We start from the raw sequence: 22,335 nt of genomic DNA on the forward strand, positions 1-22,335 counted from the left end.
GAAAGGAAGCGGGAGCAACACAGCTTTCACATGTTTGGAAATCTTCAAAGGTAAGGAAGCAATGGCTCACTGCAGTGGCCTAGAAATACTTCTCTATCTTGTCTCTTTCTGGTTCTGTAATGAGGCTAAGGAGGCCTGAAGCCTGGCATTTTTTCCAGCTGTTCATAAATATTTTTGTCATTTGTCAGCTACGTTGATTGTTGGCTGATCTCGTTAGATAATGCAGGCTAAGCAACGCATCATTTGGAAGAATATCTTGCCAAGGTAAACCTACCTTGATGATTTAATATATCAAACATATCCTTTCAGGCAGAAAAGTATCACAGTTAGGCCTTTTGGGAACAGGCTACTCTATTTTTCTCCCTCCAAACAAGGCCTGGCACCATCTGTCTGCCGGTCTATGGCAGGGCTCCTACACATCACCACAGTTAACAGTACTTGTCTCATCATGTACTAGTACTTATTGACATGCCAGGGAATAAATCAAAGATTTCCCTTTCCCCACCTTCTGTTTATATAAATCCTCTCGCCCCTTCTGTACCTCAGCAAGGCTGCCACATCATTTCCTAAGCTCCTTCCCTGACTCTGAGGTATCGTTGCTGACACACTTCTAATGAGCTGCCATGTACCATATATTGCTCATCCTGGCCCACATACGTTCAAAATTTTGTATTTTTCTGTCCTGACACCCTTCATTTCCTGTAGCCTTGCTGTTAAAGTTGAGCAAACCTGTTTGCCCGTAGCGACTGAACACAAAGGATTTGAAACAGAGCCATTTTTAAATTCCATTGTTATGAGCAATTATAACTGACGCGATGTCGTGCTCACTGCTGCTCGAGTTGAGAGTCCCAGTGCAGTTGCTTCTTTTTACTTAGCCTGAAATTTGCCGGTGAATTTATTGCTCATCCAAGTGGGTGACTAACAGCAACAGCTTTAGCAAAGCATCATGTACATAAGGAGCTGTGCAAGCTTCCCCCACAGTCTGCACACCTCAGCTGCGACCTGTTATACTCACGTAATTCCAGTTCTGATCTCTGTGCGAAGACTGTCAAATTGTGCAGTAGCTCTGTGCTGTGAATAAGGATGGGTGGAGGGAGGGAGGAAAGGAGAAGAGGGAAGCAAACAGCATCTAATTCATGATGGAAAGAGGTTAAAATATTGGAAAAGCTGATCCTTTCAAGGTATTAAGTCAACATCTAGTGAAAACTAAGAACTCCTCTGGGGATCCAGAAGGATTTGTTTAAGTCCTATTATAAAAAGATCACATAAGATTACAAATCCTGAAGTGTCTTTCCCTCACCTACTGTTTTCATTCATGACATGATTAGGGTTTGAATCTCGATCCCCTTAAGTGAATAAAGCTCCAAAGACCAGCTCACATAAAGACAGTGAATTTTTTCTAGAAATACATGGCAAAAGCTCACAGATGTTGAAGTTGACAAGTCCTTACACTTGAATCTTTCCTTAAAGGAGACAGCACAATGAAAAAGGTGAAGAATCATTAAAAATGTAGCTAAGAAAGACTAGCACTGTGAGTCACCTCACTTATGCACCCATTCTACCATAAATAATGCATAAATCCCAGTCTTATTTACATTTGCAGCCATGGCTTGCATCTATGTAGAGAGCACAGGCTGCACGATGACACCTGTACCTGTGTGTGTCCCAAGACATTTCCTGTACTACAGTCCAGTCCTTTCCTCCAGTCAAGTCTAGACAGCACAAGCAACCAGCACGTAATCACATACTTGCAATACTTAAAGCAAAATGACATGATCCTTGGTCTGTACCTGTTTCTAGGATGAGGGAAAACAGAGAGATGGCTATCGACTCTGGCCTAAAAATTTGCATGTGTATAAGCTTGTGAAGAAGGTTAGTGTGCGAAAGGGGCTAGAGGACTGAACGTCCCTTTGTTCAGCGTAAATGTCCCTTTGTCTACTGAGAATCAAGGCAGGGGAATCAATTGCTCAGGAACCCAGACTTGGCTGATCGAAGATACCCCGTGTCAGCCAAGAGTTTCCCGTGGGGCTGATAAAGCAGAAGCGAACAGGATTTTGTAAGCTCTTTAAATAACTCCGCATTTTCAAACGACCTTTTCCCACCACTTTCTTCTTAATGAACAACTCATAATGCTCAGTGAGGAACAGTTGGGTGGTAATGTCACCTCTGTTTTTCTTCCATAAACTACCTTGCAAAAGTGTACCTTAAAAATGGGCTTGGCCTTCCCTTATCAGCAGAGAGAAAGAGATGGAATAATGCAAAAATCAGCTGCAGTAGATATGAGTAGATATCCATGAGAAACAGGATCTCAGTTCCTTCCTTGAGCTAACCTGCTAGACTTACATCAACCCAAAGATTTAGGAAAGCTTGGGTAACAGGTGAAGAATACAAACACTGCTTGTAGAAAAAAAACTATTAGAACACAACACACACTACCTGCCAAAAGAAAAAGCCCTGCTGAGATAGCTGTATGTTTTCTCAGTAGCCTGTGCTTAATTCTAAGGATAATTAGGATTTGCCTGAAGCCAAAGTGTATATAAATAGCAACTGAAACCTGCTACTATCTTTCCCCCATCAGCTGGGCCATGAACGGTTTGGCAAAAGGGACTCTTTGTGATACTAACAAGTCGTCTGATCAATCACAGCATATCAGCACTGACTCATGCAAGCTGCAAGGAGGTTTTAAACGCCAGGGAGAGCTGGTCTTTTGTATTCTGGCAGCTCCTCACTGCTGCTTTATACCCACTCCCTCTCAAATGAAGAGTCTGGAATAAATGCAGAAAAAGGAAGAAAATATGTCAGTTGCTTCACAGTATTTAGTGCTCCCCTGGAGCTTAATTATGTGGGAACTGTGATATGCAGTCTGTCAGCTAGAAGGTGGCAGACACCTGTGGCACAGTTTGAAAGGTGTGTTGTGAAACACTACTGGTTTGCTCTAGACCTACAGATACTGTATGGCATGCCCTGTGCAAACCCCAGGTTCCCACAGCCCTGCGTGGGTTCCTCACGTTTCTCACCTGTGCTGTCTGCGGCACTGCACTCCCAGGTTCAGCTTCCAGCATCCCCGTGCACACTGCAGTTTGATTCTCCAGCTAGCAGAATGGCACATAAATACTTCCATCTTCACCAAATAAACAAACTCACTCGTATTAGTTTCCTGCTGCTCTATAACTCTAAACCACACGCAGGGTTCAGTGATCGGCACCATAAACTTACAAATTTTTGGTCTGTAAGTCAGGGCTATAGCCATGGGAGATGGTGCATTGCCCCCTAGGAATGTGATAAACAGCTCTTCAGCATAATTCTGAAATGAAGCAGTGCAGAGACCATCTTCCAGAATATATTTTCAAATCTATTGCCTAATTTCCCCTGTTTTTTATTTTTTAAATCATAAGCATTGGAATAATTCATTTCTAGGTTTCTCCCTCGTGTTGATGTCTAGCTGCCATAAAGAAAGAAAACTACAGAAAATTTCCTGTCCCAGTTTATATTTTCCACTTGCAAACATTCACTCCGTTCTCAGAATTAACAAGGAACAGCTTCTTCTTGTACTACAGGCAGGAGGTGCCTTCATAAACTTGTCACATCCTGATGTTAGTAGCATATGGTATTGAAAATATTCCTACTGCTTAAAGAGAGAGCTGTTACAAATATTTCAAGCAACAGTTTGATAATTTTGGATCTGATCCTACAGTGCACCAATATTTTTCTCATGCTTTTACACCTAACTGTATAATGAAGTTGCCCCATGAAGTTTCATTAAGTTAGACCACAGATATTTGGGGCCTTTAAATGAACATTTCATTTCAAATAGTGTGTGCCTAAGACATTTGGTTCTTTCTTCTTCCTTTTACAAAGCAGAGAGGACTAAATCCTCATCTTTCTTGTGATACCACGAAATAAAGGAAGGTCTATAATGTACATGAGGAAAATCAGTCTGTCTTGCTTTACAGCTCGAGGAATATTGGTTGTACCTTATAGAATCTAGATATACTTCTTGCCCTGACTGCCTTGTAAGTTGAAGTATGACAGTACAGAAAACAAGAGATGAGAAATTAGAGCTTTAAGAATAAGGGCAGAAGGCAGGACTTCTCAGGGATTTAATATAGAACTGGAGTCAAAAGATAGAATTGGGCAGAGGATAATGCAGTTAGTCCTCCAGATGTACTGGGCAGCAGGATATGTCAGATGGAGTCAAAGAGGGGCAGAATCACAGCCCTTGGGGAATGCATGGAGTTAAATGATTGTCTTCCATGAAGAAATTATTTCTTATCTGCTCCCTCAAAAGGATGCTGTAAGTGTCTCTCGGCAGTGTAATGTCATTCTGGGTCACTTTTCCCAGAAGATGACTGAACTGCCACTGGAAATGGCTTAGCCACTGGTATTCAGCTAGTCATTTGGATGGGGAGAGAATAGAGAAGATAACTGGATGGGTTTATGGCATTCTGGTACAGTGGTTTATCGGGGCCTCCTGTAGCCCCCTTCCCTCCTCCTGTTTTCTAGGTGATAGATGGTGTGTTTCTACTCATTACTTCATCATGAATCTTTTGCCTGCCCTTCCCAGTGCTCGTGTGGCCACAGCTTCTTACTCTAACGGCTGACCATCGCTTGCTCTCTGCCTACTTATTTTTGCAATGTATCTGAGAAGGGCAATCTTTCATACTTGACAGGAGAGGAGCCCAAGTGCAGAAGAACTCCTCTCTAGTTGCACAGGCAATTTTGTGGCTAAGCAGGGAGTTGAATGAGGATTTCCAAGATTAAGATGACATCCTAATTTACTGGCTATAACTCTATAAGCCATACTTCGTTAGCACTGAAAGCTTCAGGGATTTGAAACTGAACTGTATGCCATTATTTTTCCACAATACATGCTATTCTGCAGCAGTCTTCTTTCACCTCCTTTCCCCTGAAATCATAAGACTTTTCTCATTGACGTCAAGCCTACAGACACCTACTTAATCCAATCTGATTGCTAAAGCCTTGTGCAAAACAACACAGGTAAGAAGGAAAAATGGAATTCTCAGCTTGTTTTGAAACTTATTTACAACATAGCAGGAGCTAAAGAATACAGCTATGGCATGCATGAAAAAGCAGCCCAGGATGTTCTCCCTTGGAAAGCCTTAGGGTGAAAAATTAAGGCAGGTCAGGTGAATTTAGAGATGCATATGTTAAGCACATTTCCAGTCTTGTCTTACTAATGCTGTATCTGAATGCAGCAGCATACACTGCTTCCAGTCTTTAACTATCTAGTCAAATATGACCAATAAGAACATTCAGGAGAAAACACAAACGTGAGAAATATACCATGACATCCTGTAGAAAAGACACACAGGAAAAACAGAGGGCAAACCCAAGGGCAATCAAACAAGAAACATGCTGCATAAAACAGTTGATTCTACACAGAATTCAGAAAGGTGAGAGAACTGCTTTAAGCAAGAGCTAGAAGAAAAAAACCCAACCTCCTTCCCCTACATGCTGTCAGATTTATGGTTCCTGTTCTTGAAATCTAGGGCAGTCAGAATAACCAAATTTTGATACTTCCTTAGGTCTAGCTAGACCAGATGTAATCTAGCTCTCAGATGAAAGGTCTGCCAGGGAACAACAAATACGCAAAGATGATTGTTAACAAAGTCATTTGCAGGGCAAGTTGACCTGATATGTTATTGTGAAATGAAACAAAGCTATGGAAGCACCAACATAATTTATATTCAAAGAGACCAGTATGCACAAGGATACCATAGGAATTTGGAATAAGAGTCATACCAATCTTTCTGCCTCTACTAAAGTATTCTATTTGTCTTTATTTTTGGCACCAATAGCACTACCATTTGTCCACAAATGACACTTGAAAAAAATCATATATTTTAAGTTTCACTTAGATTTACCTCTGATTAGGAAATTAACTTTTCACAGTAATGCCATCTAGCAGCATGACATCATTACCAGACTTATGGTGTTTTCGAAACAGGATGTATCTGATGTAAACACTGACCAAGTAGTGAAAATAACCACTTATAATTTAGTTAAAAGCACATGAACAAGTAAGAAAACAATAGTCTAGCTAACATTTCACATTCAGACATCTAAAGTTAATCCCTTAAAATAAAGGTTGCATCTGGATGCATAGATATTATCTTTAGAACACCCTTAACCACAGTTTCCCTGAGTGGTTGGTAACCTCAGAAAACTGCAGAGGTAATTGTTTCTCAGCTACAAAGTAAGTAAAAGCTACAGTGACAAAATCAAAACATGGAGATTTGGAGATTTCCTGGGGCCTTCTCTCCTATTTTCTCAGCTGTATTAATCATGTCAATTAGGACAAATTTCCTACTTCCATCATATCAGTCACTCTGAGCTACCTGAAGAAACTGTAGAGCAGCAAGAGAAAGCTAAGTCAATCTGAATACTTCAGATAAAATAAGGTGCTTCCTCAGGAATGATGTGATTTTGGAAAACTGGTATAAGATATGCCAAAACTAGAAAGGTGAAATATTAAACACAGATTACCTGGGCACCTACTCTAAAAGCAGCTTCCACTTGAGCTTTAAGGATGTTGCATTTCATATGGTCAGGTACAGACGAAGGTGACACAGGGGCATGAAGAGTCTTTTCAGGGACTTTCTTGTCTTCACCCTGTATTTAATATAAAAGACAAGCACAGTGACATATATTAGAAAGGTAAGTTAACAAAATGGTCAAACACCAAATTTTCACTTGTAACAACTTGATTCAGCAATACTGGATAAAACTTCCATGTTCATACTGTGATAAATACATCTTACAATAAAAAGTTTTCAAATATTTAATGACTTGATACTATTTTCAATATAAGAAAAGCCTCAGAGAATCCTGAGTAATAGAAGCAAGAAACTGATGTGGAGTGAAGAAACATGGAAAAAGCCCAGTCAGGCTCCAGAGTAGGTGCCCAAACCTGTGATCACACTGAGGACACAAAACATTGTCTTAAAATATCCCACAGTAGGCAGAAGAGGAAAAGATTCACAATGCTCAACTATAATGAACCTTGATTTCTTACACCACGCTAAGAATGTAAAGGGGCTTTGCAAATTTAACCAGAGGGATTTGAAGGGATCTCTATGTAATTGCAAGCCAAGCAAAATTTCCTTCATCAGAAAGAAAAGAAAAATTCAGGGAGTTTAAACATTGCTGCTGCTGTTTCCACTTCATGTCAACTCCTTACCTACGCAGTGATCTGGATCAGAAATCTAAAGGCTCAGGACAGCTCGTTTAGTGACCTGTTCAAACACAACCTAAAGGTTTTGTGCCTTGAACAAACTACATCCAGCAGAACTGCCAGCATGAATAAACTTCCCATGCAGAAAAGAAAAAAGAGAGGAAAGAAAGGGCAATGTAATACTAATGTACAAACAAACAGGGTATGAATGAGACCAGGACTGTAAACACGAACTCTTGAGCAATCGAACTGTAACATCTTATATATTTTTAAAGAAGAGTTGGACAATGGCATAACAGCCATTGCAAACTTTCCTATTCTCCTGGAAATGAGACCTGAATCACAACCTAGCAACAGCCTAGATTATGCATTCATTTTCCACACTCATTGCTGCAAAGAGTGACCGGTTGTGTACACCTGGACAGAACAGATATGTAATGGTGTCATTCAGATTTCAGCCAAAACAGGTACAAGGCACCAGTAAATCAGTGCCAGCGCATCCCTGAGGTCCACCTCTGGCAAAGTATTTCAAGACAGAATCAGTCACTTTCAGACACTGAAATGACCGTATGATTAGTACTTTCACTTCAAAATCTGTCTCCTTTATCCTTCCTTCTGCCCTCCCCCATGGCATCCCACTGGCTGACAGTAGCTACAATCTCACTGAGTCTGCAAGCAATCACAGACAAAAGGGAAGGTCAAGATTCGGGGGACACTTTCTGCAAGTGGAGCTAATCACAAATGCAATTATGTCGCCAGAGGAAACCGTTCTGCAAACACTGGGGAGGAAAAGAGCCAGACCTCTGCAGAACTCCATTGAGACTGCAATGTATTTCTCATGTGTAAGCGAAATTGGACTTCTGCATCCAAAATGCCATAGCTGCCAGGCATGATTTTGAACAACTGTCTGTTAAAGGATTGCCCATCATGAGATTTTTTTTCTCTGGCAAATTTCTAATAATTCTTACACGTTTATTTGCCTAGACACATTTGCTGGTTTTAATGGAAGATATTTTTTGACTTTTCATTCTCCCCACTTTCCTCCTAAGGGAAAAAGAAAATACTTTAAATGAAAAGTGACAGCATCTAGCTGGAACAACTTATGGAACTGTAGTAATCTATTCAGTCTTGAATATAACAGTAGTTCTGGCAAACATATGAAAAAAAAAAAATCCATGAAATATTCATTTGCCATATGTGGCTTTTCTGGGATACTCATGAAGCTGAGAAGTGCAGATAATCAAAAGGATAAAATTAACTGTAAAGAAAGTACAACTTTTCCTTGACCAATAGTCTTGGTAGCCACAGTGCACTACTACACACTTTAAAAGGGCTGCTGTTATTGTCAGCTTTTAAGTGTATTGATTTCTAACAGAAGAAAGAACAACACAGTAAGCAGTGGCATTTCTAAAGGCCATGCAAAAATCCCACCTTTGTTTTAACACTGGATACTAATTAAATATCATTTCAGTCAAGTAAGATTAAGCAACTGTATTTTACTAGCTAAATCAAGACAGCAGATGTTTGTTTAGGACACAAGCTTGTTTCATAACTTGAAAAGTTCCAAAGTCTTGTCTGTCTGTTGTTCAGATGGACATGGATATTTTTTCAGTCCTTATGTTATTCCTCCACTTCCCAATTTGCCCATGTTGACCAAGAGCAAGATAAAAGACCTCAGGGCTATCCTTTAGCTGGGAACCCTCAAAAGGTCTTAACCTTCTGCTGTAGTGAGGATTAGATCAGATGACTCCATGTAATGGAGACTGTCCCCAGTGCAGGGTCTGATGTGCAAGTCTCTCATTGAGATTCTCATAACTTGAGAGGTCCAAATGCTGGTGCTTGCTGATGTGACTGAAAAGAAAAAGCTACTGCTGCTGCTGGGGGTTGCAGCCTTCTTGGAAACCATTCCTGGGCATTCAGTTTTGCCTTAGCCCTTGTTTGGGTCAGACTATAAGGCTTTCAACCTTCAGGCAAGCAAAAATTGCTTTGTTTATAGAATCATAGAATCATAGAATGGTTAGGGTTGGAAGGGACTTTCAAAGGTCATCTAGTCCAACCCCCCTGCAAGGAGCAGGGACATCCCCAACTAGATCAGGTTGCTCAGAGCCTCATCCAGCCTGGCCTTGAATGTTTCCAGAGATGGGGCTTCCACCACCTTTCTGGGCAACCTGTTCCAGTGTTCTATAACTCGCATCGTAAAAAAATTTTTTCCTAATTTCTAATCTAAATCTACCCCCCTCTATTTTAAAACCATTACCTCTCGTCCTATCACAACAGGCCCTACTAAACAGCCTCTCCCCATCTTTCTTGTAGGCCCCCTTGAGGTACTGGAAGACCGCTATCAGGTCTCCCCAGAGCCTCCTCTTCTCCAGGCTGAACAGCCCCAACTCTCTCAGCCTGTCCTCATAAGAGAGGTGCTCCAGCCCTTTTATCATCTTCGTGGCCCTCCTCTGGACCTTCTCCGACTGGTCCATGTCCTTCTTGTGCTGGGGGCTCCAGAACTGGACACAGTACTCCAGGTGGAGTCTCACCAGGGCAGAGTAGAGGGGGAGAATCACCTCCCTCGACCTGCTGGCCACGCTTCTCTTGATGTGGTCCAGGATGCGGTTGGCCTTCTGAGCCGCAAGGGCGCATTGCCTGCTCATGTTAAGCTTCTCATCCACCAGCACTCCCAAGTCCTTCTCCTCAGGGCTGCTCTCAATCCATTCCCCGCCCAGCCTGTATTTGTGCCTGGGATTGCCATGACCCAGGTGCAGGACCTTGCACTTGGCCTGGTTGAACTTCATGAGGTTGGCACGGGCCCACCTCTCCAGCCTGTCAAGGTCCCTCTGGATGGCATCCCTCCCTTATAGCGTGTCGACAGCACCACACAACTTGGTGTCGTCAGCGAACTTGCTGAGGGTGCACTCTATCCCACTGTCCATGTCGCCGACAAAGATGTTGAACAGGGCCGGGCCCAGCACGGACCCCTGAGGGATGCCACTCGTGACCGGTCTCCACATGGACATTGAGCCGTTGACCACCACTCTCTGAGTGCGGCCATCCAGCCAACTCCTTATCCACCGAGTGGTCCGTCCATCAAACCCATGTCTCTCTAGTTTAGAGAGAAGAGAGACATGGGTTTGATGGTTTACACCCTAGTAGGAGCAGCAGCACCTTTAGTGACTAATCACACATGAAGAGCAAACATTGCTGCAATCGGCTGCTTGGCCTCGTCCTGTTCACCAGGTGCTGAGCCAGTAGCTGAAGGCCACCACCTCCTCCCCCTGCCCCAGTGGTAATGCCACTGCACACAAATCCCATATGGGGCTTAGGAGGGCTCAACATGACCTAGATTGCCTCTAGCTTCTGAACATATGTGAAAGGAGAACACTTCTTTGCCACCCTGCCTTGGCAATGATGGACTTTTCTGCCACAGTGCAGCACATCCGGAATCATTACTGAATTCTGCGCTCGCAGAGCTTGTTAGCTGAGACTAATACACATATATGTGCAATAGCACTGAAGATCCAGACTAAAAGTGAACTCAAATCACAGAACAAAGTAGCACCTTACTGCGGACTACTGGCACTTCTAAGCATCTATGTAAGTTTCTGTTGTTCCTTAATGCCGCTAATCTTTACATATAAGCCCATTCATCCCCCAATTTAACTCCTAAAGTATAATTGTCATCAAGAATGCAAAACAAAAAAAAAAAACCCAACATTTCAGCACTACACAAAACTATACAGTACCTTCTATGGTTCATTTCCCTAGTTTATAAGAAAATCAAAGATCTAAAACTTGCCTGCATTAGGAATTTCTATACATTACTGCTGCAAGAATTAAAGCTGTAATCTACTTTATTTTTCTGTATTATAAAGAAATATTGCAGTTTCAGAATCCTTATTGCTTGCCATGATGAGTGAAGCATAAAGATAGCAGCTGGGGATTCAAATGTTGCACCAAGTTGGCAGTTATTAAAATTTTATTTTCATTTATAAACTAAGAGCATTATAAGTGGAAGTAATTAGAAAACTAGATATGGCATAATGTTAATGAAACTTCCAATTTTATAATTTCTTATTATGTAATTCCAAAAAAAAATGAGATGCCCCTTTCAAGTCAATGTCTGAAAGTCAAACTTGCATTTGAAAGAAATAATCTTCTTGCTTAAAATTGCAATCTAAACTCATTCTAAAAGGTTTAGAAATGAGGAAAAAAACTGTTAAGATTTTCCATACACTCCAATTTTCCATATTCAGTTCTGCTTGTGCTAACAAATAGCAATATGGTCACATCACTTTCACCATTGATGCAGAACTTTATTTTTCCAGAGAAGAGCGCTGGAGAATTGCTTTTAAATGGGTTTGATAGAAGTGGGTTGAACAAGCTCAGATATATACACACATAAAACTAGATGCCTTTTTTTCTTTTTATAATTGAGGTCTTTGGTTTGCTTTTCTCCTCCCAAACATTTACTTTAAATTCAATTACATTTGCTGATACTAGAGCTGAAGGCAGGTTTGTATAGTGTTAGATAATGATGACACTGGCTTTGGTTTGCAAAGCTAACTGAATATTAAGTACACATAAAGAATATAAAAATAGCTGCATGAAATACAGCAATACCACTCCTGTACTTAGCATTTCCATTTTTCCCTTCTTTTAAAGGTTCATGCTTTGTTCCACATCACACTTTGTACCAAGAGCAAGATTCATGACCTTTGCCTCTGTAAATTTATCAATAGTCTCTTCTTAGCCAAACAGTATGTTTAAAACATGCATTTGGCTGGAGATGTCTGAAGAACAGAATGAATATTTTGTTTAGGAATGCAGGTCTATTCTTTGTTGCTAGTTAGCAGTACTAGTGGGAGGTAAAATTTTAATGAAGGAACACAGATACATAGGTTCTGAATGCACATTACCTATGTAAGGTCAAACCCTTTGGTTTTTTGGGACTCAACTACATATGCAAATGCGAATCCACAGACTCTTTCATCCCTTTTCCACCAGGGGATTTATTGATTTTTTTTCCATGTGATAGCTAACATCAATTACAAACAGACACCATCATGGTAAGACCTGTATGATTATGTGTTGTTCTCATTTGAGGCAAAGTTTGCAAGCAGAAAAACTAAGCCTTCAGATACACAAGATCTTCCACAGGTCAGCTATCAGTTGGTCTAAGGAAAGATATTACTCCCAATAAATCTTGTCTTGCTTATATCCCTGGAGCGAACCTCTTTAGTTTCTGGTATCAAATTAATTTTATAAAACGCTATTGCTCAGTATTATTAGATCCTGCCTCTGTTGGTGCCAAGCTTCATGATAGCCTTGCTGGATCATGGTAGCCATGTTTCCTGTGGTATACCCTCTGGTCAGTGTATCACACAGAAGAGTCTCAGATATATTGGTAAAGTGGATTGGTTTGGGGTTTTGGTTTTTTTTTTAAACCATACAGGTTTTTTTGGAACTGTAGTAGCTTTAGGGTTTGCAGTTGTGCACAGGGCAGGTAATTCTCTAGCTTTTTTTGCAAGTGGCATCATTTGCAAGCAGTCAGTAGTATAACTGGGTAGCCCTGTGACATGGTATTGCCATGCTAGTGAAAGACCATAACCTTTGAAGAGAGTTTGCAAAGCCATTGAGGCTCATCAGAATCGCTCTCTCTGAACCTTTCTTGACCTGCCTGCAGCTCGGTCTTACTAGGTTCAGCTGTAACAACAATAATTTTGTCTAGAAAACAGTAACACAGTCAGTTATTTTTTGTAGAATGACATATTTATGACTCTAACACAAAGATGTAGTACAAAGCAACATAGAGCTGGTATGACAACAGAGGTCTTGAGAAGTGGAGACACAGTACATGGTGTAAAGGAGTGCAGGCGTGGGGTGATAACACAGGGGACATGGGCCAGCATTGGAGGCCCCACAGTTATTAACAACTCACCAATGATCAGATAAAGAAATGCAGACCTCGAGTTGGACAAAAATTATTTTAGGGGCAATGAAGAGAGCAAAGACATAGTATCTGTATATACATAGTACATATACACATGTAAAAGCCACCATGTATAGTAAATTTGTGTGTAATGTGATCAGATCAATGAAGAAAGAGCAAGGTGTAAAAGCGTGTTTGCAAACATACAAAAAGGATTCAAAGTGGATTCTAGAGTGAGAAAGAAGAAACCATGAACATGACCATCATATCCCTCTTGCTGAAGGACTCTCTGTAACACCCCCTCTGCCCCCACCAGAATGAAACCACTGAGCTTAGGAGTGAGGGGTGTAGGGGAAGGGTGAGCATAACACCAGGAAAAGGGGTAGAAACAATTGAACTGTATTAGTATTCTTTCTTTTTATGTAATAATTACATCTGGACTAATAATTACTAGACTTAAGAGTTCAGAAATGCTAACAATACATTCTTGGCTTTATATATTATATACATTATATATATATACAAACATATACATGTGGAGCAAAGGGGGATGGGAGAACATATTTTTCTAAGGAAAGGCATGCAAGAAAGAAAATTAAAAAATACATTCATAGCTACAATAGTTCGGCTTGTCTCTCCCAGAGATTAAGGAGTCCACTAGCACCAAAGGGCATGAAATGCATGTTGAAACCAACTTTTGTCATTCAGTAGGTGGAGAGACACGTCCACTGTACCAAACAGCTCTGAAAAAGAGGTTGGACACATCCATTCATCGCTCCCATGAGATGAAGTTTGCTGTAGTGAACAATCAAATTAATTAACTGCTGAATCTAATTTACCCAATTTCTTGTTAATTCTCCTATGAGTTGATTATTAAGCCTGACAAATTCCAGCCCCAAAGCACTTTGCTTGTAAAAATAATGATTAGCAACAGGAAGAGAGGGAGTGAAAGTTGGGACTCTGCAATAGATGTGGAAACCATTGCTTTATTTTCAGAAATAGAGCAAATTAAGCAGCTTCATAACTGCTTCACTGGTTTTGTTTAAGCATAATATTTCAGAGAATGCAAAACTAGCAAATAAAAAGCACTTAATAGAATAGAAATCAATGGAGTGGTGCAGGGGAGCTGTTAACATTTCAAATTTTTTTGCCAGAAACTAGACACACTGACCACTCATTAAAATCTGGTGGTGCTGGACTGAGTAGCTTGTTACTCCTGTGTTACTCCTGTGTTACCATAAACACAGGACCTTCAAAGGCCACACTCTCAGCAAAAAATGCTTATCACAGTTTAAGGCTGTTCAATCCTATCTAACCTGCCCCGTTGCCTTTGTGCTGGGTGATGCTCCATTGCATTTCAGTGCAGGATTAGTCCAACATTTACAGCATGTCCCTCTCTTTCATCGGAGAAGCCATCTGCTGAGGTGACTCCAGGCTTTGCTCAAAGACCTGCAGTTTGTGTGGTTTAGCTTTACGAGCTCTGTGTACACATTTCACTAGGATCTAGGTTAGAAAACGGTGCTTGAAGATGAAATCACAACCCAAGGGGCCAAAAGAATTTCAGAGTAATTTGTTGGTCACAATCCCCAGACTGTAACATGAGGGCTTGATTGCTGAGGTGCCTTCCAGTGGTGACTGGGTGCCTGTTTCAAGAGCAGGTACAATACTGAGATGGCTCAAAATGGCAATTTTAATAAATTTTGAGGGACTAGCCTCCTTTGCATGCACATGGTAACTACTACTCATGGAACTGCTGCCCAGCTCTTAAACCTCTATGACTGCCGGGTCATATGACTAGCATTGCCTTCTGCTGAGCTTCTGCCAGAAACAAAAGCATTTAGCAGCTCCTGGTGCTCATTGCAAGACTTTTTCATCAACTACACTCTGACTGATGGAAGACTCACCACAGCAGACACAGGCTGCATTTACTGTGCAGCTGCATTTATTGTGAAGCACTGACTTGCTATGATACTGGGTTCTGTTAATTAGTCCTTAAATAAATAATCCGACTGTAGTCAAGATTCCAGAGCTGTCAGGACAAGTCAAAGAAAACCATTAATTAAGGAAGAGCTGAGTTCTTCCTCCATGGATTTTCAGACGAGAAAGAATAACAAGAGGATCAGAGGTCAGGTTTTGCCAGGCAGAAGTCGCAGGGACCCTACTGGGACTAGTTGCACAGTATGGTGGAATACAGGGCCAAAGTGTTTTAAGCTTTCATTTAAAGAAAGAAAAAAAGACCATAAATCTGCTCATTTTGAGATCATAAGGGTAGCACTGAGATCAGCTGTTCAGATGTTTTGCATAACACAGGCCAGACTGGTTGTCAGACTAGTGCACTGTGGTCAACATGGAGAGAGTCCTCTCACTTCTTCACTTCAGCCGGCTGTATACAGCAAACTGCACTGTCAATAAGCTCAACAGTTGTGCTTTAAAGCATGTTTTAGATGTTGCACCTAAGTGAATATTCTCAGCTGGGGTTAAGACAGAGTATCAGTAATTGCGTCTGAACTACAGTGTTCCTCTCACAAGACCTGAGTATTCACTGGATGAATCCATGAGATGGAGAATTTTCCTTTGGCAAATTATGTCAATGCTTAATTAGCTTTGCCTATAAGAACTGTATTTATTACCAGATAAGAGTCGTCTTCTTCCTAGAAGAAGAACTTGAGATATGTCACAGGAAAAAGATGACTTCTTCTCCATTTCACCTCAAGTTTGCCTACTTTATCATTTAACTTTTTATCCTCACCCAAACCAACCAGTTAGCTCCTCACAGCCAATAACCAAATACATTTGGGAAAAAGTCTAAAATATTCCACCTTCATCTGTTCATTCAGAACTCTCCAAAAGTCATGACATAGGTCATTGCCTCATGATCACAGCCGAATTACACCACCACCCCATGACACACCCTGCACACGGTTCTTCAAACAAATCTTCATGATGGAAAATCCACTGCATTACAGATTAACTCAATTTAACTAAAATGTTGGAAAAAAAGTATTCCAGAATTTCATTTTTCATTAGAAACACCTGGCTCACTGATTTTCAGGCCTGACTTCCATCTCCTGGATTCTCTCATTCAGAAAAAAAAGAAAGATTATGCTATATATGGATATATAGTCCCTTTGTGCTTGTATTTTTGATACACTTGGCCACCTTCCCTTTGATTTTAATTTCCCTAACGCTTATTGAAATCATATCAATAACAAAAGGCTGTCTGTAAAACCAGGGTAAAGTAATTTAATTGAGTTCTCCCTTGAACTGACAGAAAACTCTGAAAATAACCACAATTCTTTCAATAGGTCTGTATAGTCACTGGGGGCCTAGACTCACCTCATCTGAAGCCAGTGGCAATGCTCTTGTTGACTTCACTGGGTTCAGGTCAGGACTGACCCGGTTGCAAACCAGAGGTCCAGATCTCTGTGGCTCTATCCAGACTCAGCTCAAGGCACTCCACAGCACAGGCACAGTGGATTTTGCCTCGGGTGAATACAAGGGACCACCAAACTGGTGGCCTCTGATCTCTGGTAGAAGCAGCTGGACATGGCTGTTTGCCACCCCTGCAAAAACTCACTCACAAAACACCCACTAACATCAGATGCCAGAGGGGGTTTTAAGGCATAACACAGGCTCGCATGTAGAAAAACAAGATTCTTTTTTTTTTTTTTATCACTTAAAGTGTTGTTATGTTTTTACAGCTCTGGGCTGCCTAGATGACTAACTCTTCACAACTAAACTAAAACTACATCACAACATTGTTGCAGCAGCTTCTGAAATTTTAAAAGGCAAAGTTGAAGGAAATGCTAAATCTAAAAACCAAACCCTAGTCCCATCGGAGACGGTGAGAGGTGATTAAAAAGCAAGCCAGTTGCAGATGAATGTTGATTTGAATTGGAGGTGAAAAAGCAGCAGCTTTTGAATATGAAGTGACAAAGGGGCTCTCCAGCATACATATGTAAAAGTATATAAGGATATGCTATACCTTGTTCATGCTGACGTGCAGGGCTGGCCATGGTCCCACTACCTTCACACTCTCCGTTTCTATTTTCTTCAGATGAGAAGCTTCATCATAAAGAAGGGGAAGTCCTGAGCTCAGTTCTAAAAAGATGCCCAAAAGAAAGAAAGAAAGAAAAACACAATCTGAAGGGAGGCTACAGAAGAACTGCAGAGCAAGACACTCAGCCACATTTGAAGAGACAGCAGTCAGCAAACCATCTTCCCTGTAAGACCATCTAAAATTTTCATAATTATGCCTGTTGGGTCATTTTTCCTTTTTCTATTTAGCAAACAATTCCTCCCCCTCCTCCCTTCTCCCCATCCCTTCATTTCAGCAGGGCTTTTGCCAGCTTTGGGCTAGATACTTCTCTCCTTACATGCCCACCCTCTAGCCCCCCCATATTTTAAAACTCAGTTGACACCAGAGGGATTATTTCTGCAGCCAAGGTGCCACTCTCAGAACATGTGATGCGTCAAGAGATCAGAGTATAGCTTTTGGCTTCTCTCAGACATCTTTATTTGTATGCCAGCCTCCTTAAGACTGTTGTCAGGAATTTGCTGTGCTTTGTCAACAGAGATTTTTGAGCAAACCACTAATACAGAAAGACAGGGAAAAATATTTTTTGAGGTAGCATTGAAAGGTCTCTGCCAACATCTTAGGGATGGTGTGGCAGACACAGGTATATTTGCAAGTACTCTGAGAAAAATGAGCTTTATCATGTGATGATTTAATAAATCCCCGGGTCCTTCTGTATTTCTTTTTACAATGGATTCTAGGTAATAATAGTTGGGAACAATCTGGCAATATCTGGAGTCTGATTCAAAGCCCACTGAAATCAATGAAAATCTTGCACTGACTGCAGTTTTGTTTGGATCAGGTTTTTAAGCTATCCTAAGAATATAAGAAATATTACTCACTCAAGATCTAATTCTACAGCTGTTTAAATATACATTAAGGGCTTTGCTGACTAGAGACAAACTGCTAAAACCAGCTTATAAGGATATAAACAAAAAGCTAGTTTTGGCATTGGTGAAACATTATCAGACCCTGAGGTAATAACATCCGAGAAGGAATTACAATATCAGCATTGACCTCCCCTTGGTGGCCTCTCATCACACAGGTTAGTGGTGCCACAGTTTGGCATTTCTCACATCACAGGTGCTTCAATGGATATGAGACTGCCTGATGGTACTCAGGAATAAATTACCACAGCTGTAAGATAAGACACGATGATGGGGGGGGGGTTTAAGAAACACAGTCATTCCATTTTTCTGTCGAGAAAGAACATAGAGGAGAAAAAGTGCTTTATTTAAATTATTCAAATTTGCTATGAATTAAAACTGACTTTTAAGATTTTTGTTTGTTTGTTTAAAGGGAGAAATCTGGAAAATCAGCTAGCCAGTTTAGCCTTTTAACTCAACCATGAAAACAGATTTTAAAAAAAGGCAAAAAATTGAAGTCATACAAAAGGCATACATTTCCTGAGTCAGCATTAAGTCTTGGCAAAAATAGGCTTTCATTTCAAGAAAGGATCTGGCAGCACTGTAGTTTTTCAAAGCACTGTTTTCAGCCTGAAACTCAGTTGTATTACACCATTCTCTGCGCAGGGTTACACAAGGACTTTTGTAGCGAGCAGTTCACGAGTAAAGGTTGTCTTTTTTTTTAAGTGATAACCTGCAAGCTCAGCCCAGAGTTCAAGAGACAAGCTGGGCCCCCTCTTCTCGTTCTTCATTTTCTGTCATAAAAATTCTGTGAGCTAGATTGCATGCTTTTTGGCATCTGCATTCGGTGACAGCCCCAGCTGCTGCCAGTGGGTCTGCTCACGTGCACCTGGTAATCCAAGCACGACGTTGCCATGCCCATTAGGCTTAGCAAGCGGCTCACCCTCTCTGTGCAGCGGTGCTGGCGCTGTAAGGCTAACTGATCTTGGACACAGTGGTCCCTGGGACTGGGATTCTGCGAATACACTGGGGGAAGATCTGCTGCACAAAAAGATATGGTCTGTGTACGTTAGCTTTGAGGTAAAGGGCAGCATCGCAAATACAATAATCAGACTGAATGGAGGAAAAAAACCCATCTTCTGCTGAACTGCCTTTATAAATGCACACGTCAGATTTGTTTCACTCGATTTCACTTCTTCCAGTAATTGAAGTAGACAAATTACTTGGAATGTGAAAAATCAGGCAGGTCTGGCCCTGGTTTGTTTTCTGTTACAAAATCCCAGCCTGTGTGTTTGCTGAGAAACATGTACCGGTATTTAAAGGGAAACTTGGCTGGGTGTACTGTCATTTCCCTCTCTCTTGCCCATGTCCTGAGAATTGCACTGCAATTTTGGCCTTTATCAGAATAGGTGTACATAGAGGAAAGGTAGACTCTCTCTCGACCTGATGCTGGGTACATATGAGTGGGTCACTCCGTGTTCCACTTCAGATGAATTTAAAACCACCTCAGAGCTCAGAGATTAGTCTAGCCCATAGAAACTGGAATAAGTCACAAAATGCCCATGGTCCCTTGGAAAACCAAAAGGTAGCTAAACTGAAGTACTAGTGTGCACAGCCTCACCTCTGTCAGCTTCATGGGAAAGCTTCCACTAGGACAGCGTATTCCTCCTGTGAGACCTTTTGACTCTCCAGGCATTTCCACTTGAGATATTTTGGTCACAAGCACGTTCTTCCCCATGAGTGTCCCCAAGTTAGTGACCACCTACTTCCTAGAAACACTTTCCCAGTAGTGAGTGGCCTTTCCACACAGTCTGGAGCCAAAGATGAGTCCTCCGCATCCTCAAGTTCCTGTTGCAAACCCCTGATAATGTCTCCTCTCTGCCTGATTTTTTTTCTTGTCCCACACACTCTGCCCTGTGTACTGTCCTAGATAACGAACTGGGTGCCAGCGTACTCCTAACCGCTTCAGCACATAAACTATGAGACGTTCCACAGGCAGCCTGCAAGATGCCTTTCTTAAGTGAAGCAGCCTGAGCAGTGTTTAAAAGTATGCATTGAAAACAAACCAAACCAAACCCACTGAGCACCGCCCTTGAAAGCTGCACCCAGACCTGTCATCTCAAACTGCAAATGAGTAACTTTCAGTCTATTTTAAGGGAAATGGTCCTATTCCTACTGCCATCGCTCTAATAGTGTAAACACACCAGGTCTAGCTGCGGACTGGCCTTTCCAGGGAAATCAGCTTTGCACCTCCGGCTGGGGTGCATGGGTACAGGTCTCCTCAGAGGATCAGTGATGGTTAAGGGAAGCCAGAGCACAGCATGCACAGCCGCCTGAACACCAGCTCAGCTGGCACCACAGCCTTCCCTCAGATGTGCCCTTGTCCCCTTCTGCTCCCTTGGAGAAATGGGGAATTGGCATTTGGCTACTGGCATTGGGCCATGTCAGGCACCAGCATCGATTCCGTTTTCTTTAATCAAATAGCTAGCATGAACCAGCCATAAGCAGACAAAATGAAAAGAAGGGTACATCTATCTCCAGGTATCAGTGCTATGTGCACGTCTCGGCTGTCACAGTCCCCTTCAGAGCATCGCAGCTGCCAGACAGACAGGGGAGGCTGTGCCCCACAAGTGGTGTGGGGTTTTGGGGAGAGAGCTCACTCTGCCCATCCCTGGGGGGGACGCAGCCTCCTGAGTCCCACATTTAATCTCACAGGAACACTTACTGGGCACAAACCGAGCTACTCCTGATGTTTGCCCTTATGATTTTCTAAGCTTATTTCACCAAGGAGGAGAGGAAAGGCAGTGGAGCCTAAGAGGAGACACCAAGCTGGAATAAACACCCTGTGCTGTGTATTTTGTTGTATATTGTTTCTTTAATCACCTTCTGCTTTATGGATGGGTCTGGCTTGGCGGGGCCTGTGGCAGGGCTGTGGGGAGCTGGAGACAAGCCCTGATACGGCATTGCTGGGGCAGGGGCTGAGGCTGTGGTGGGCTGACATGGGGCCCTGGGAGGACAGGGGAAGCCCCCAGGAGGGGAACAGGGGCAGGAGGTCCTGCAGTGCCCTCAGAGCCGGGACGCTCAGCAGCAGCGTAGCTGGCTCTGACTGAATTTCCTGGCATGCTTCAACTCTAATTTAGGAAAGAAAAATACGGGCTGGCACACCCCCCAGAAAGGTCACTGCCTCCTGCTGCACTAGGCTGACAGCCCGGGTGAGGCTTTCCAGCTCAGCCTCCCCAGTGTCCCTCCACCGCCAGCGCTCAGCTGCCGCCCATGGCAGCCTCATGACAGGCCGATTGAGGCCCAGTGGGTGTGCAAGCCGCCCAGAAGTCACCCAATGGGGTGGTCTGTGCCACCCTCCCGGCCAGCACCCGTCCCCACAGACCACAGCTGAAGTGTGGGTACCCATCAGTGGTGTAGGAGTGCCCAGCAGCCCATCCCAGGCCTCCGTGGCAGCAGCAGGCATGGGGAGGTTGTGCTGGTGGTGCGGCATGGCAGTCTACGCACTTGGCAGCATGAAAGTACACAAGCGTGGAGCATACCATGGATGAAAGACAGCATGTCTCCCGGAGGTTGCTCCAAGGGAATAGCTGCACTTAAAGCCCCAGCAAGCAATTCATATTGCTGCTTAGGATTCCTTCTTTGAACACCTACCATGCCTTGCATTTTATTTCTTCTTGAGCTTCTCTCCTAAAAACTGTTATCTCCCCCCTCCTTGGGAAAGAAAATTAAATAAAATGTTTCTGAGTTTCTGAAATAAAGTCTGATTAAAGTGCCTGTGCAAGTAAATGCCTGTGCCTTACTGTTGATGCCAGTCAAGGCCACCATCCATTACAAGGTCCTGGTTTCAAGAATTTGAAAGTTGTCATATTAACTGCCCAGGCATAAATTTTCCATAATGGATGCTTATCTCAGGGTGATTTACAATTTCAAAGGCAAAAACTGGGCAAATTAATCATCCCCCTGAGGCAAGGAAAATAACAGATCATACCTTGTTTTCCCCATCTTCTGACATCCTTACACAGCTTCAGCATCTCACGCACTGCAGTGTGCAGAGATTATAAATTTGGAGAGTAAGAAGTAGGATTGCTCAATGGCAGGGATGTTTCTCTTCCAGTTCCCATGTAAACCTACAAACATTTGGCCAAGCTATGTACCCTTAAAAAAAAGCCTGTACACGTTCAGCAGCAGAGACTTACACCCAAACTCCCCAAGGTTCCATCAGGAATAGATAGGCTTTCTCTCCTCTTTGCTTTCTACACGCCAAGAATTTCTCCAC

General features: G+C 42.3%; 1 protein-coding gene across 1 annotated transcript in view; it reads right to left on the reverse strand.

The window, feature by feature from the left end:
• The window catches only part of EPB41L4B (erythrocyte membrane protein band 4.1 like 4B), a 186,642-nt gene that overhangs the window by 54,092 nt on the left and 110,215 nt on the right, over positions 1-22,335 (reverse strand). The window contains exons 17-18 of the mRNA XM_086740445.1: positions 17,101-17,216; positions 6,508-6,633 (exon numbers count right to left, since the gene is read on the reverse strand). Of these exons, the coding sequence (XP_086596571.1) occupies positions 6,508-6,633; positions 17,101-17,216 (242 nt within the window). The remainder of the gene's footprint in view (positions 1-6,507; positions 6,634-17,100; positions 17,217-22,335) is intronic.

The sequence above is a fragment of the Chlamydotis macqueenii genome, chromosome 2, assembly GCF_036417535.1.
Source record: "Chlamydotis macqueenii isolate bChlMac1 chromosome 2, bChlMac1.mat, whole genome shotgun sequence".
Lineage (NCBI taxonomy): Eukaryota > Metazoa > Chordata > Aves > Otidiformes > Otididae > Chlamydotis > Chlamydotis macqueenii.